The sequence below is a fragment of the Pogona vitticeps genome, chromosome 6, assembly GCF_051106095.1.
Source record: "Pogona vitticeps strain Pit_001003342236 chromosome 6, PviZW2.1, whole genome shotgun sequence".
NCBI lineage: Eukaryota > Metazoa > Chordata > Lepidosauria > Squamata > Agamidae > Pogona > Pogona vitticeps.
The window spans coordinates 82,287,174-82,304,533 of record NC_135788.1 but is presented as its reverse complement, the minus strand read 5'-3'; the positions used below and the strand labels follow the sequence as shown (position 1 = coordinate 82,304,533).

Below are 17,360 nucleotides of genomic sequence, written 5' to 3'. Positions count from 1 at the left end.
TCTCTCCTCCTCCTCCTCCTTCACCCAGCACGCTTCTTCCTTCTCAGTTTCTAACTGTCCCCTTTCCTCTCCTCTCCCTTTCCCGCCGAAATGACGCCTTCTGGTGGTTCATTCTTTTCTTGTCTTTTCTGCCTCTGCTCTTCCAAACAATCCCTTTTGAGTTCTCCTCCAGGGTGGGCATCTGTCCCTCAATATCTTCAGCCGAGGAAGTGGATGGTACACTCTGAGGTGTACCCTTTACGGTACCATCATCCTCACAGCCAGTGCCAGTGTTATTTGCCTTGGAAATGGGGTAGAGGTTCAAAGTGTTGTGTGTACTTCGGGCAGCTTGTTAGAAGGTTCCTTATGGGAAACACATGCTAGAATTCTTGATTAAAAGATTGTTCAGATGTGAAGAAACATAATGCAGGAGTTGTTTTCCCACATAGTTTTTCTCTTCATTTTCCATGCATTGTATAGTATAGTTAGGGGTTTTAATCGGCAGTAGCTGCTTAAACACTCTTATTTTGGCATGCCAAACCATTAGATGAAGCTGGTGTACTTTTATCATCTTTAACAAAAGATGCATTCTATGCCTGCACTTCGGTTTGGATTCTTCATTTGTTGTTGTTATTATTATTATTATTTATACAACAAAACATACAGAATGACAATAATAGGACCTAATAAAACTAACATAAATAATAAAGACAACAAAACTAAGTATTCATGCTACATATATGGATCAGAGATTTTGCTATCGTCTGGTCATCTAATATCATCGAAGGGTTCTTATGAGCACTAATTCGCCATGACTATTTCTTCCCTTAAGTTCTTGTTTGTTTCTGGACCCAATTGTATATCAGCTTCCAGCTTTCCTTTACAAAGTATATGCTACTTTTGGATCAAGATGGTCACCATAACCTGTACTTACTTATAAGCCAGATGTCTCTTATAGGTTGCTTGGTGGTGTGTGGGTGTTTACAATGCCTGTCTAGGCTACCTGCCTTTTCTGTGCCCCAGTATTATTTTGGAACTCTGTGCATAAAACATTGCTGCACAGCAACTTCAAACTCAACACAAACTGTACTACAGCAGTTCTTGGTGGATGGGCAACAATTATTGGCATCTTATCCTTTTTCTTAATTGTGATTCTGCTTCCAAATCTATTGAAGACCATTTTCATTGTTATGTATTGGCTACTGTAACCTTTTGTACTGAAATGCCAAATCAAGAAAGCACAATTCCCCTCTTAAATTGATTTAATATGGTCCTATGGCAAGGTCAATTGTAGGAGCAGGAGAAAGCATGATCGATTAGAGCAAATTCTAGAATCCCTTTTATAAAGTGGCACCAGAAACTGAGTACAGTAGTAGTGGTAAGGGAGAGCTTAGTGTTGTGATGACTAATCCAGTTTGGTTGATTCCCAGCGACATTTCTGAGACTATTGATTGTCTCAGAGAGGCAGATGATTTTTTTTTTTTTTTTTTAGGTAGGGATCAGAATTCTTACTAACAATTCCAGGAGCTTACTGTACAGTCATATGGTGCACATGCCTCAATCTCCCTTAACTTTACCTTGATGGACAACTTATAATAGAAAAGGAATTTCATACTTGTTACTTCTCTCACAGTTTAATACACATGGCAATATATCCTTGTAGCCAAAATTAAGCTGAAACAGCTATTGTTTGTAGCAGTGGTTTTTAATGCAAGTTATTAAAGATAACTCCAGAGTCTTCAGTTTAGGTTCTTAGGGAGTTATCCAATTATTTTGATATCAATTGGCAGTTTCCTTAATTATTTATGTATGATAGTGTCAGAGAACAGTCTCATTGAACATATGATTGTAAAAAAGGATATGGTCAAACTGGGGAGCTTTATTTCATAACTCTAAATAGAAACAATAGTTCCATGCTATTTAATTATTTTTGTGTTAGAATTTCAGGCATCACACCATTACCAGAGGAATAACCAAAGGGGTGAAGGAAGATTTCCGCTTGGCAATGGAATGCCAAGTGTCACAGTGTGGGGAAAACTTGATGATGGTGTTGCACAGATTTTGCATCAATGAAAAGATCTTATTTCTTCAGTCGCTGACATAAGTATCATGGGTTTAACAGTGTAAAATCTCATTAAGACGTTGGAGGCAGAGAACAATGCTGTTCTTGTGATGTAGCATTAAAGTTCTCCTGATGTTGACTGACCTAACATCATTGCCCATTTTAGTACATCTTTGAACTGGACACTGTAAATCAAATAACTTCCATATGTATTTAAAAATATGTTTCCATTAAAGAGCATCTGTCTGACCAGAACCATTGCAAATAGAAAGTACGGTATGTGGCCATAGTCCCTTCTTGGGAATCTTGAAATACAGAGAGAAATGTTGACCAGACGTTCAACATATTATGCAAAAACAGCAAGCAGCAAATTGGTAGGCTGGAGGCATATTAAATGCAGAGACCCAGAAAGGCAAGGCAAAGCTGATGCACAGGCTTAGTACCCATTGGCCTGATGGAACCAGTGCATTATCTGGAGGTGGGAGCTGTATCCCCTCCTGCCCGTCACTCTGCAGTAACACCTGCAGAGAACCTTACCCGCTCTCCTTCATTCTATTTTGCTACACTAAGAAGCAGATGATCAAAAAGGGAGTTTTTAAAAAAAATGTTTTTGGTTTTTAGCAATTCTTCAACACACTTACATGGCATGGAAATAGTAGATTGTTATTTCATGTGACTGGTTTTATATGTGACCAGCATGTAACAAATCCTTAAATGGAGTGATTGCCAGCTTGTGGAAGTAATTTGACACAATCCTTGGTTTAAGAGCTATTCAGTATGTTTATTCAGAAATGGAATAATACAGTGAATCTGTAGACAAAGTTTAAACAAAGCTGTGTTTCAGCTAAATGACAAATGAGTCACAAAATCTTAAATAGGCACGTCTCAGTTAAAGATGACCTGGAATGTAAACCAACCATATGATCCATTAAAAAACCTGTAACATGGTAGAGGTATTTCAGCCCCTCCCCCCCCAAGTTCTTGACCTATTATTGAGTCAGTTAGATTTTCCAGAATATTCTCTTCCGGTAGAGTACATAGGCTATGAAGACCCATAGGGAGGTGGCAATTAGGTTCTGAGCCAAATGTTCAGTATGTGATTGTGGGTTCACCATCCGCCACTTAAAAGGAAAGTAATCTTCAAATATTTCATGCCCAACGTAGATGAGAATGGAGTTCATACCTTTTACAAAAAAAGACCAAAAATGCCATTAAGAATACAGTCATATGTTACAGCCATACTATACTGTATAATGGAATCTGCAAGGCTGAAGGCTACTATTACTAATGCCTCAGAGGCAAAAAAAAAAGTCAGGAGAAGACTAATGGGAGGAATGGAACAACAGAGAGCAGTGATCAGAAAGAACAAGAGGAAGTGACTGATGCCATCACAGAAACCTGAGCATGGTGACACATGAAAGGAAAAAGTAATACGTAGGTAAGGGGTAGAAAAAGAGAAAGAGGGTTAGCAGAAAGGGTTAAAAAGAAAGCATTGGGTAAAAGATGGTAGGTAAAAGTTAACAGTGCAGGCCTCCTGAATTAATAAAAATGTAGAAGGGCTCTTTGGTGTCATTAAAGCTATGCATTTTAATTTAAAGGGATATTTGTATAGACTTCCTTCTGATTTTATCTTAATGTTTGAGTGCTGACAAAGAAGTTACATGAAAAGGTTTAGCCTTATATTAGAACAAGAGAAACTCAGGTTTCTCTTGGGCTAATATAATAAGGACTTCATGGAAAGGCATAGAATCTAGTCTGTGGACCTGCTTGTCTTCCGTACAAGGCTGCCAATGGGTCCTGCAACCCAGCTAAATTAAATGGCTTCCACTGGGCTTTCAAGATGCTCTCTGTTGATCCCAGTATTCGTAGTTCTGCTGCACATAATCCTTTCAAAGGATCTCTTTTATATCTTACCGTATTTGCCGGCGTACAAGGCGATCGGCCGTATAAGACGACCCCACCAACAGGAAGAGCCTGGGCAGGCGGAGGCAGGAGGAGGAGGAGGGGAAGCGGGGGGTTGCGGGTGAGCGAGTGCGCTGGCTCAGCAGCGAGAGGGCGAGGAAGAGGGCAAGAGGCTGAGCGGGCAGCGGCAGGAGGAGGAGGAAGAAGAGGGGAAACGGGCAAGCGAGCGCGCAGCTGGCTCAGCGGCGCTCTCTGGCCGCTCAGGCATGGCAGCGAGAGGGCAAGGAAGAGGGGAAGAGGCTGAGCCGGCAGCGGCAGGAGGAGGAGGAGGAAGAAGAGGGAAAACGGGCAGGTGGCGGGCGAGCGAGCATGCAGCTGGCTCAGCGGCGCGCTCTAGCTGCTCAGGCATGGCAGCGAGAGGGCGAGGAAGAGGCTGAGCAGGCAGCGGCAGGAGGAGGAAAAGGGAAACAGGCAGGCGGCGGGCAAGCATGCAGCTGGCTCAGTGGCGCGGGGCGGCGGGCAGCCCCACGGCGGGCTCTGGCCGCTCAGGCATGGCAGGCTGTGCTTCCCTCCCTCCCTCCAGACCGACTGCCTGCCTGCCTGGCCAGCGTGGCCCTGTGTCATTTGGGCTCCTTCCTGGCCCAAATGAAGTGCACCCGGCGTACAAGACGACCTCCCCACTTGGAGGCATGTTTTTTTGGCCCAAAAAGTCATCTTGTACGCCGGCAAATACGGTAATACAAACTTATTTGGAGAAACAGAAAAGACAGACACTCTGATTTTAATCGCATTGCGTATTTTTTTTCTTTCTTCTTTGTCCGTTTTACCTGAGAGACAAAGTAGATAAGAAACCGAAGACATATGAGCAAAAACATAGTGGAAGCACTATATTCACTCTATCACTCACAGGAGGCAAAACCCCAGGGCCTTCTTACTCTTTTACAGAAAAGGAACCTTTCTGTAAGATGGTTTTGAGTGGATGGTTAAACAGCCTCTCCCTACCAGAAGTTAGAAAGTTACAAAGTTAGAAAGCTATATGTGCCATCATCTAGAATAGCCCATACTTCTGGGCAGGGATAGGCAATCTGATACCCCCAAAGGCTTTGCCTTTGCACCCTAATCTCTGACCATAGGTCAGGCTGTCTGAAGTAGATGGAAGCAGCAAAACATATGGAGGAAATCAGGTCTCCTACTCCACTCCAGGAAATTATTTATTGGATGTTTTGCCTTCCCAGCACAAGATTCACTGCTGCTACCACCCAACTTGAGGACAGAGGGTTTCTAGTTCCAGGAAATTATTCTACAGAAGCAAAGTACTGTCCCACTACTGGAAGGGAAAACCATCTGATGACTATAGCATACAATGCTCCTCAAACAAGCCACTGCAGAGTGAAGGGCAGGAGGAAATACAGACATCTACTCAATTGACAACGCTTCAATCTGAATAGGAGAGAAAATGAAATCATTTCCAAAATCAAACAGCTCCTTGGTATTTGTTCAGAAACTTAATATAATAAATTGGAAACTCTCCTTCCCCTTCAGTGTTTAATTTAAAGGGGAAATATACAGCTGAAGAAAGGGCTGAAGCTTCCTTAAATCCAGAGTTCTCATGCTCAAACTAGAACACTGAAGTTCACTCACCTGGAAAGAAAAATGGAGAACCTGACCACATCTTCTTGACATCTACAACATAATATATTGATAGCAGAAGCAGAAAGGCAAAGCTGCTCAGTGTTGTCACATATGAGATGGACCTGCAGGAATTTCAAAGGACCGTTCAAGAATTGTCTAGCAGATGCCAGCATACAGAATAGCGTCTTTTCATTCTACTTACCATAAATTCTTGTTCACTGGAATAATGCCTTCATCTTTTGAGCACATGGTCAGCACAATAGAAATGACACCCTGAAAAAGAATCATTTCGGTTGGGAAAGGAATTTTGGATTTAAGCAGTGCACATTGCTTCTCATCACTGGATGGTGGCTACATTCTCCTTCACATCATGGTCAAGGCCATGGTGATCAGTGTTCCTTTGGATGGGAGCAACTCTTATGTTTCTAGTAAAGACATCTCAGAACAGTGAAAAATTCACAATATTTAGAAAGTGGATACTCCTGTTTTGTAGATTTTAGGGTGACATAAAATAAAAGCATATCAATAGTAAAAAAAACACTAGTACTGTAAGTATTACCAGTAACATACAAGCACTAATGTACAATAAACTACAGTTAAATTATATAACAGTAAAGCAGAAACAAAGCAATCATGTTTTAAAACATATTTGCATTTACTTTTCTTGAAAACCTAAGAGCCTGCCAGATCAGACTAATGGTACTTGTCCATTCTGTTTGCCTAGTGGCCAACCAGCAGCTCATGAGAAGCCCACAGGCACAGCATGAAGGCAGCAATCCATTCTTGCTGCTCTTCTCAGTAATTAGTATTTGAGTCATGCTGCATCCAATCCACATAATTTAGGACATAGTAGCCATGGATTATTTTAGCCTCTGTGAAATCTGAATGTCTTCCAGAGTCGTCTGACTTGATGTCTGTCATGCCTTATCTTATTTGCCTTCACCCCATAATTAAAAAGCCTGAAACACTCATATTTCCAATTGGGAAGTTGTTCCACACTCCTGAACATTTTAGTGCCATTTTCTGCACCTTCTCTAGCTGTATGAAAGCCTGTTCAGATTGCAAGAATGACAAGTGTATTTAGACTCAGTTTCCTGAGATCAGTGTTTTTTAATCCAATGTGCATCACTTGACATTTACTTTACACTGACCTGCACACTGTCACATTGGCCATTTTCTTACCTGCGAGCATGCCATGCCCACCCACGAATGTGTCATGCCCATCCACGAATGTGCTTGCTCACCTACACATGCACGGAAGCACGCCATGCCCACCATGTGTGCAAGGGGGTGGGAGATCTGTTCTTCGCGGCCCAGTCCTGCGAAGCCCAAGGACCGGCACTGGGCCACGGACCAGGGGTTGGGGACTCCTGTACTACTGTCTTGAATTGTAATGGATGTGTTTTTATGCTGCAGGTCTAAGCAGTACTGAGGAGTTCAGGAGTCTGATATACTGCAACCGATGAGTTGAAGGAAGAGATTTCCTTTGAGTTAGATTTTAAAGAGACTAGGGACAGTATGAATGAACAAATCAAGACAATATTTGTGACTTACCATGACTACACTCCACAGGAAAAAACGGACCATTATTTGTGAGTGCTGATGTTTATAAAACAAGATAATTTTTCCTGCCTTAAAAGAAAAAAAATGAAGGCAACACATTAGAAACAGCAAGAGCAACTCAGCATGGAATGGGTTTTCACAAAGAGGAACTAATGAACTGAAAACAGGAACTAATTTATAGTGATGCAAGCACAACAGCTATCATCTGATGCAGCCCTAAGTAGTTTTGCTATCTGAACAAGAACTTGATCCAGATTTGATTCTTAAAGGAGAATATTTCTATGGTTCCTACTTAGCTTTTCTATACTGTGGTTCCAAATAAAGTTAACTATACTCCCAAACACCCTTACAGAATCTTGAATCCTGTAGTTGTTGTTCATTACCTTTATTTTTTTTTAGTCAAATATCTTCTAGAATGATTAAAGTCCTCTGAAGTTTAGTCTTTTCTCTCCAAAGATCTCAGGTGAATTATGTCTCCTTACTATCCTAGGAAATTTGTCAAATCTTTTGTATTTACCTATAATGTGATACAGTATTACATTTACTGGCATTGCTTTGAAGTAGCCCATTTGCTCTGAAAGTTCTTTGGACTAGATTGTTGTCTCTAGAAAAGTAACTTCCTCTTCACATGGACAAAGAGTTCCAAAAATATATCCCATTTTCTACAGTACTTCTTCGTCATAAATAAGGTAAACTACCTGAAGTCCCAGAAATGCCATGATGATTGAATTGATTGTTCCCAAAATTCCTTCTGGGTCAAAGGGCACTGTAGTCAGGTAGATAACCTATAAATTAAGAAACACACACTATGAAAGCACCACCTAAGGCTGAATTTTCTACTTAGACCTTGCTACAAACTGTTCTGGCCACTCATTCCACATTCAATACAATGAATGTGATACTGTCTGTCCCACTGTCTAAGCAGAAGGCAGGAACAAAACTCTACTAAATCTGCAAGGTGCAGCCATAACACTATCTTAAGAAACAATGGAGTGCTGCATTTTGTATTTTGAATGGCGTTGCGAGTGAAATTCCTTTTCTGGTCACTGAGCATCGTGGCGCAGTGGTTAAACCGCTGTCCTACAGCCAAAATTGTGCTCACGACCTGGGGTTCAATCCCAGGTAGCCGGCTCAAGGTTGACTCAGCCTTCTATCCTTCTGAGGTTGGTAAATTGAGTACCCAGCTTGCTGGGGAGGCAATGTGTAGCCTGCATAATTAACTTGTAAACCGCCCAGAGAGTGCTTGAAGCGCTATGGGGCGGTATATAAGCAGCACGCTTTGCTTTTGCTTTGCTTTTGCTATTTAGATGCATACTTTTGTCTTGTTTCATGCCACTGAACATAATACTCCAAGTAATAATAAAATTGAAGCTTAGTCAACAGCATTAAAGAAGTGTTAATTGCAATCTGACTTGTCAGCTACAAGAAACAATAGGCAGGAAGAGTTCAGCTCTTCAGAATTATAGAAATACATTTCAGCATTATTCTTAGGAAACAGCCAGCTAACAAACAATTTGAGCAGGCCACTGATATATGGTTATTTTACGGAGGCTTGAAAGACATGCTAGACATTTAAACCACTTACACTAGAAGATGGATGTTGGTACATGTGCTTCTCTCCTAGGATCAAGCGATCAATATAGGCAGCTGCTCCCCCTGTACAGTTGGAGACGTTTCCAAAATCACCAATACCTCCAGGGCCAAGGTAACTCCTAATATGGAAAAAGAAGTGGAACATGTGGTTGGAAGTAGCATGAGCTGAATAATTTGGGAATGGACAAGAGTTCTTATTGCTCCGGGCTTTAGGTCAGCGGTTTTCAAACTTCAGACTCCCAGACATTTTCAACGTTGACTCCCATGAGCCCCACCCAGAATGGCCACTAGCAAGGGACTCCAGTGCTGCTGAAAATTAGCATCTCAGGATGACTCCAGAGGGTGGGAAGCCATTTGCCTGAACACCACAACTTACAAGGAGAGCAATGTGCCAACTCTGTTACTATTCCTATTTTGCCTCGAAAAGGTAGTGGCAGCACAACAGAAACTCTCAGCTGGCACTGAGGATCTCCTTCTCAAGCTGCTCCTACTTGGCCAGATCCTGGAGCTGGCATGGTAGGGTACCATCAAAGGACTGCATGTCTACCTAAATCTTGATAGAGGAAGGGTCCCAGAACAGACTGCCTCTAGTAGTCTCTGGACTTTGGACATTTCCATGGCTCTAATTGAAACTACTGCGTATATATGCACAAGAATTTCTAATGAATGTAGAATAAAATTGGTCCTAAGCATTGTTAGTTCTTAGTGTTGTTACTTCTCTACTTAACAAGTCTCACCTACTGAGCAGGTCTATTCCAGTTGGGACTAACAGTGGGATTTAACTCGGAGTTAAATCCAGATTAACCTCACATGTAATTTTGTTTTTCAAGAAAGCAAAATGTTGCGCCCTGCACTGAGTTCTAACAAGACCTAACTATGAAACCAATTCTCCTAATATCTGGGGGAACCACATGAAGTAAAACATTTAAAATGGAAAAGGATTTAAACTGTGACTAACTTTGGACACCCGGGTACATTTAACAGGAAGGTGAGGCACAGCCAAGCTGCTTCAAGCGCCATCATGATAAGCCACTGAGGCCAATAGGGCAAAATATCCCGGAGAGCAGGGCATGGTGCTTCCTGTTCAAACACAGAATAGAAAGGAGACATTAAGTAACTCTAGAAATGATGTGTCGGCTGGAGAACACTGCAGCTGGATCACCTGTGTATGATTCACAAGGGCGTGCAAAAGTTATATTTTTGGATTACAAATTCCAGAATTCTTTACCCAGCATGGCCACTGGTACTTTTTCTATGTAAATTTATCAAAATTGATAAAAATTTCAAGCCCTGGTAACATATTCACTTCCGAAATATCCTTGTCTGTAGAGTTCTAGGCACTGCTGAAGTAATTATACTTAAAAAAACCCGATATATTTATATATAGAGAGAGAGATAGTCTTTAATTTTATTACACAACCTCTTTCACAACTGCATTTTAAATATTTGAACAGGATTCCAAAGAGAAGAGTTTCTAACTCATTTATTTCAGAACGGACTTTGTTTTGCTTGGTTGTGAAGAGAGAATCAAGAAGCTACTAGGAACTGAGCTGTTACTCCATCGAATTTTTAAAAGGAATTTGAAATACGTTTTGTTAATGATTAAGTTCTGCTTAACTACGCTGCAATTTACCTCATTGTTTGAACTGCAGATGTCACTGTCAGTTTCAAGCTGTTTCCATCCAGCTTACCGTATTTCTTATCCTTTTGCATGGCCATTCGTTGTATTTTGTTTGGTAGACAGTGCCTACTACTTTTTTTGTGGCATAACAAATGCATCCCTTTGTTTTGGTTACTCGCACGTGTGATGGCTTGTATCCATCCAAAAGGTGGCCTTAATTGATGTTGACAGCGCTGTCTTTGGTATGGTGTGGTAATACTCTAGTGAGCACCTCTCATCTTTCCTTGGAAGAAATGTTTTCTAATTTTTTCAAGAAATAGTTCTGTCAAGCACTTCCTCCGTAACTGCCTTGTTAAATTATTTTGTGAGAACAAGGTAGTTGCTACTGCCTTTTAAGTCATCATGCAGATATGTTGCTAATTTGGTGGCTTAGAGAGGAAACAGGAGAGGCCATTACAGGGACCCTCTTTGATCCCCATCCCACTGGGTCTTTGTCTTACATTTCAAATCATCATCACCAACATCATCATATTATGAAGGAAATAATATTTGAGGAAGAGGGAGTCTGCAAGGATGTGTGAGTGTTTTCTTCTCTTTGGTCTATTATGTGTACAATTTCCTCCACACGCATACTCTGTTCTTCTCCTTTTAATCAGTGTTACCATGCCAAATTGGAGAGGCTATTCACACCCACCTGCTTCTTCTTCTTTTTCAAATCATGGGAAAAATTTGCAAATCAAAGCATTTCCTTTTTCTCCAGATCCTCCCCTTCCCACTCTCCATCAAGCCCTTGAGAAAACAAAAGCATTCTGCTATGCCTGCATAAGCTGCCCTCTCCCCAAAATCTCACACCTCTATTTAAAGAGAAAAAAAAGCACACAAAGGCACCGACAGACCTCCAAGCTCATCCTAATTATTATTTGCATAATATTTCTAGTAATCACTGTCAATCTCATCATAAACCATCCTATTCCCATAGGCAGACTAAACTTTTAGTTAGTTTCTCTCTGTGCTGGCCTGGCAATTTGCCATACCAAGTCAGTTCTGTATCAGCTGTCATTTTTAAAAGGAAGAAGTCAAAGTGGGGAATGGATGAAAGGGAGGGATGACAGACAAAGGTGGGGAAGAGGGTGATGTTAATAGAGCAGGAGGCTGTGATCCAGGTGAACCTTTTAGCGACTGGAAGATGCAGTGTGAACGCCTGCAACAGGATAGTTAAACATTTCTATGTAAAGAACAACAACGATTTCAGCAATGAAAACGACCAGGGTCATGGTATAGAAAACTTCAAATTCATCCTAATAAACCTGAGACAACCTCCCTATGTAGTCAAGTCCCAATATGGTTTTGTTGATATATAGGAGACATTTTCAAGATCCTGAAGCTGAATTAATAAATTGAGCTATATACAGCCATTTTGGCTGGGAACACAAATAGGCTACCACTGATTAAGAGACACAACAATGGTTCTACAAGAACAGTCTTCTGCTCTCTTTATGCAGACTCACTTACCGGAGAACTGCTCTCAGGCACAGGTTTGGCAAAGAGAAGCTCAAGCAGAGCAACTACAAGGTATGTACAGCCGAGTCTCTGAAGCACACCAGGAATTCGTAGATTGTCCCAAGACACTGCAGGAGGCAGAACAAAGAAGCAGTGAGGAGGACTCAGTACTGCTTTCAGAGAGACAATGTATATAGGACAGGATCAATCCTTTTTATTACAATATTGGAGCCATTCATTCTAATCTGTGCTTTAGTATAAATGAATAAAGTGGATAGTTAGCCTGTGTTGGAAAGCTAACATTAAGGCTTGTCTTTTTACCCTTAGTGCCCTGAGCTTAACATCCCAATGTCTAGAGGGTGAGGCTTAAAGTGAAAGACTGATGGATACCTGTGGGGGTGCATGAAAACTAAATATAAACAATTGTCATTTACCACTTCTATGGCACAGAGGTTAAGAATGATGCCTTAACTTGCATATTCAAGCTTTTTAGGGGCATAAGTGAAGGTGCTTTAACCTTCTCTTGAATAGTAGGGTTTGTTTTCTATCCTACTATCTAAGGGTAACATGAAAGATAAGTATACCATAAACTACAGAGAGTTCCATGTTACTGGGTAAGAACAAGAAAGCATCTCAAACCTTGACTAATAAATGATCTATTCATCAAATTAAGTTAATTTCTAGTGTTCCCAGAGTACCAAAACAAGATAAATTGGTCGTAAGTTTTTACAAATGTGGTAGATCCAAGCTGGGATGCTGAACCAAAGCTTACATCAGTTCTTTATTAGGTAGCAGGGAAAGCTGGATTTTCTGCAGGTATAACTATGTTCACGTGGGCCATTTCTCAGCAAATGTGAAAAAAAATATCTCAGAGCACTTACAAGGCCCAAGGCAGTAATTTGGGTTCACAACTATGACTCCTATTAAAAAGAGGAGGAGGCTCCTCCACAGGATTTTCACTAGCAATCGCCACTTGGAACATCCTCGTCTCAACATGGAACTGAGCGACAGAGCAATGGAAGTGCCCATGATAAACACAAACCTAGACAGGCAAGAAAGAGAGAAGTTCATGTCCGTACCAAAGCACATTTTGCTGTTTGTGACCATTCTAAGGGCAGGGCTAGCTCTCAGGTTCGGGACCCTTTAACCAGGAGGCATGGGCAATGAGCTGAGGACAGCAGCAGAATGAACGACCACTGAGAAGGTCTTTGCTAAGGTATGCTGCCAGCTCTTTCCTGATATGCACTTAATTCCTCTGTCCTCAAATTTCTCCAGAGCTTCCCATGTCATAATAGATTTCCAAAAATGTTTCACTTTCTGTGGTATGGCTGGGAAAGGCAAAGGCAAGAAGAAACCTGAATTGTATCTGATGTCCCTGTGCACCATGAAAATCCAACCAAGTTAGAATGGTGGTTCATTTAGCTTGGGAGACCTCCTGCTATCTCGCCATGGTGGCTGGCACTACTAACATTCGCAGGAGGGAATCCACACTGAATCACTTTGCTAGTTCAGACCACGAAGCATAAATCCTGCATTCCGCTTTCTACTGCCAGCCACCTGGGAGTTTATAACCTCAGGACGAATGCCATGGTCCTTCACAAAATTTGTTCGTCCCGTACATTTTGTAAAATATCCTGTTCAAATAGGAAAATGTTTGCATTATTTGTTTTTCCTCTTGTAGTGCTGCCTGTTTTGAATCTTTGGAATCTGGACAGAATTAAAATATATTTAAAAACACCACACACAACATGACATAGGGAAGTGCCATCAATGAGCCATGGCATATTTCTATGTCTCTTGGTAAAGGAAAAAAGTTTGGGGAGACCTTGACCAAGAGGCATAATCATATATGTGCAGTGAGTTGGGGGAAAGCAGCAGAATGCATCCAGGACAAACTGAGTCACATTATCCTGCACTGGAACTGGAAACTCAGTTGCCCACCAATTATTACTGGATTTCAGTTCTCATCTTGCTCTAATCATTGACCATGCTGACCATGGCTGATAGGAGTTGGAATTAATAGCTGGAGAGACACAGGTTCTCCAGCTCTGCCTGAAACAGGCAACCAAGTTTGAAACCCTAGTGAAGATATTATAGTCTAAGACTGAACTGGAGCTCTACCTTTAAATATAAAATGCAACATATAGCTAATATTTATCAAGCCACATTTAAAGAGCAATTTTGGGAGATTTTTGGGGGAGGGGGAGGTTGGCTTCTCACATTATGTATATTTGTGTGCTACTGTGCCTCTTTAAGATATCTAAAATATGGAATGACATGGATTTGCTATGTTTTCCCCTCTTACAGAAGGAGGCCTGCTTTCCTCTGCTCATGCACTGGATCTTGACAGAGGGACTAACCAGCAAATGCAACACTATTCCAGCTGTGTGTCTTGTAGCTCCCAGGTGGCTGCCTTTGAAAAATGCCTAAAATACTGAATTGCAATAGGTGCAGTTACTCTCAACTTGATGTTTGTTGGCAGTAAACAAATAAATTACACACAATCATGTTTTAATGTTACAGAATGGTTCGAGGAGGTGGCAGCATTTGTAACTTCACAAGTATCGACCATTCAATGATGTGCATAGCCTGCATCTGCCAGTTTTCCCTAGCCTTGTTCTTCAGGAGAAATGGCTGCTTCCAGGAATGGGCGGTATGGCCAGGCTCATCCCCTTTTCAGCCCTGTCTCTTGGGAATGTGGCAAATCTAGAAAACATCCCTTGGTCTTAATGAGATCACCTATTCCTGGCTTGCCATTCTACTTGTTAAATTATATTTATGCCACTTTAAACATGAACACTCCTTCCATTCTTGGTAACTATTTCCAAATGTTTAAAAGGATATACTGTATCCTGAGTTTTAGGATTGAGAGGTATGCTCTTTGGGTTGGATGAAAGACACATGCACTTTTGTTAAGAAAACACAAGCGCATCATGTGAAATAAACATATATCAATTTTTTGGGATGTAAAGGCAAAGATTTTTCAAGACTTGAAAATAATTATAAACACTGAATTTTCAAACACCCTATTTCAGGTTAAAGAGATGGGGCCTCTATACCTGAATCTCTGAGTTTTTCAATTTAAAACCTCAAAATTAAAAATGATAACTATGTATTGCAAAGTAGTAAACATGATGATGATTGTCTCTTCTAAAAAAAAAAATCAAGGCCTACTCTAAACATTTCCAATCAGATTGACACACACAGAGAAAACACCCAACATTGAGCTCTTCTGAATGGGTTTTCTTGAGTGACGTGATGTCATATTCATGATTGTGATGAATTACCATGGAAAGACGAGGTCTGCTACAGTTAGTCCTACAAAAAGAAATGTGAAAATTTTTAATAATAATAATAATGGATCAGCTAGCAACTATTTTCCTGCAGAAATCTGATGTTTGGGTTTAATGTTTATTAATAACCATCCTCTATTATTCTGCACTTGTTAAAATATGTTTAACTAAGGGCCTAAATACAGGCGATAAACAAAACATATGAAAACCAAACTCTAAAACTCCCTCTCACCCCACTTTTTTTTGTCAGAAAAAGACACTCCAAGAATGGCCAATTTGGAATGATGTCGTCTCAAATGGGGTGCCGTAACCCTCCCTCAACTCGTCTTCTCCAATCCATATCACGGTTTCATGCTGCTTCTGCCCAAACAGGGCTTCAAATAAGTCTTTGTCCTGCCTCTGCAGGATAACTAGTGTCTCAAAGGACAATTCAGAATAAAGACATCAATAAAGACTTTCCCATCGTTTTTAAAATTCAAAATCGTTTTCCGCTAAAGAAATGGTAAAGGCCATTAATTGATGGGGTTGCTGTAAGTTGGTAGTGACTTCACTGCACCTAACAAAGAGAAATATTCCATAAAAGAAAAGGAAATGGGGCTGTTGGGGCTCAGATGCATTCATTTGCACATAATAGCTGAAACCCTTTTGTGTACTGCAGTAAGTTGCAACTAGAGCAGTCCCAATAAGCAACAACAACAATGCCCTCCATTGACACAGACCTTGTTGAGGCGCAGGGGCTTGTGTGTTTGAGTTTGAGAGCTATGCCGGTGGTAGCGCTGCTACTTGAAGGGTCTCCCAAGCCAGACCAACCGTGTCCACTAACCAACAATTATGATGAGAAGAATCTTGTTGGCACACGACATACAGGTTTGAACAGGCCTGAAAAGGCCATAAAATTTGGTGGGAACAGGGAAAGGCAGGGGGAAAAGAAAAGAGAAAAGGACTCACTGGGAATGTTAACAATTGCAGCCCAAGATCAAAAACTGAGATAACAAGCGAGAAGACAAAAGATCGAAGTATCAAGACCAAGTCTGTAATCCAAATCACGAATGGTAACCAGTACAAAGGCCAAAAACCAGACACAATAACGGTAGCCAATCCAAAATGCAAGAATTGTAAATCAGGTCAGTCCAAGTCAAAATACTCCAGAGATCAGAAAAAGTGTAGTCAAGGAAACAGGCTGGGATCAAAAGGACAGGTTACTTACCTGTAAACATGGTTCTTCAAGTGGATTCTCCATGAATACACACTAGTGGGTTTAGACAGCGCCTGCGCTGGCCTCTCGGAATTTTCTAGAGCTGTAAGAGAAAAGTAACAATGTTTTAGGCTACCCCTTACCGCGCATGTCTAGCCCGCCAACGGCTCAGTTCCATATGCCCGCCACAAAGAAGAGTTGGGACTCGATTCCAATGACGGACATGTGGGGAGGCCGGGCGGGACGTGTGTATTCATGGAGAATCCACTTGAAGAACCATGTTTACAGGTAAGTAACCTGTCCTTCTTCAACGTGGTTCTCCATGAATCCACACTAGTGGGTGATTAGCAAGCAAACTTACTGGATGGTGGGCCGTCATTGTAGCAATGACGTAAGGACAGCCCTTCCAAACTTGGTCTCATTCTTGGCCCGAAGGTCCAACTTGTAATGGGTGACAAACGTGGACACATTAGACCAGGTAGCCGATCTGCAAATTTCTTGAATATCGACTCCTCGCAGCAAAGCTGTAGACGTGGCCACAGCCCTAGTTGAATGGGCTTTAAGACCCTCAGGAATAGGTCTGTGTTGTAGTTCATAGGCCAACGAAATAGTGGAGACCAACCATCTAGAAAGAGAGGACGACGAAGCAGCTGAACCCTTTTGCTGACCATAGAAGCAAAGAAACAGCCTAGGAGACTTCCTAAAGTCTTTAGTCCTTGAGACATAATAGGCAAGTGCCCTTCGGACGTCCAAAGAATGAAGCACGCGCTCAACATCTGTCACTGCTTCAGGAAACAACGTTGGTAAAACCAAAGGTTGGTTAACGTGGAACTCAGAAACCACCTTAGGGAGAAAGGAAACATCAGGATGCAAAACAACTTTATCCTTGTAAAACTGAAGATAGGGAGAATCCGCACGCAAGGCTGCAAGTTCACTAGCCCTCCTAGCCGAAGTAATGGCTACTAGGAACAAAGTCTTGAAAGACAGGAACTTAAGGTCACAAGAGGCCATAGGCTCAAA

At 41.4% G+C, this 17,360-nt stretch overlaps 1 protein-coding gene across 1 annotated transcript in view; it reads right to left on the bottom strand.

Annotated features, from left to right (window-relative positions):
• Positions 1-2,801: 2,801 nt before the first annotated feature.
• Positions 2,802-17,360, bottom strand: part of HGSNAT (heparan-alpha-glucosaminide N-acetyltransferase) — a 32,963-nt gene continuing 18,404 nt past the window's right edge. The window contains exons 9-18 of the mRNA XM_073004002.2: positions 15,140-15,170; positions 12,734-12,894; positions 11,865-11,980; positions 9,690-9,811; positions 8,724-8,850; positions 7,837-7,923; positions 7,130-7,207; positions 5,778-5,848; positions 5,585-5,697; positions 2,802-3,224 (exon numbers count right to left, since the gene is read on the bottom strand). Of these exons, the coding sequence (XP_072860103.1) occupies positions 3,043-3,224; positions 5,585-5,697; positions 5,778-5,848; positions 7,130-7,207; positions 7,837-7,923; positions 8,724-8,850; positions 9,690-9,811; positions 11,865-11,980; positions 12,734-12,894; positions 15,140-15,170 (1,088 nt within the window). The 3' untranslated portion in view covers positions 2,802-3,042. The remainder of the gene's footprint in view (positions 3,225-5,584; positions 5,698-5,777; positions 5,849-7,129; positions 7,208-7,836; positions 7,924-8,723; positions 8,851-9,689; positions 9,812-11,864; positions 11,981-12,733; positions 12,895-15,139; positions 15,171-17,360) is intronic.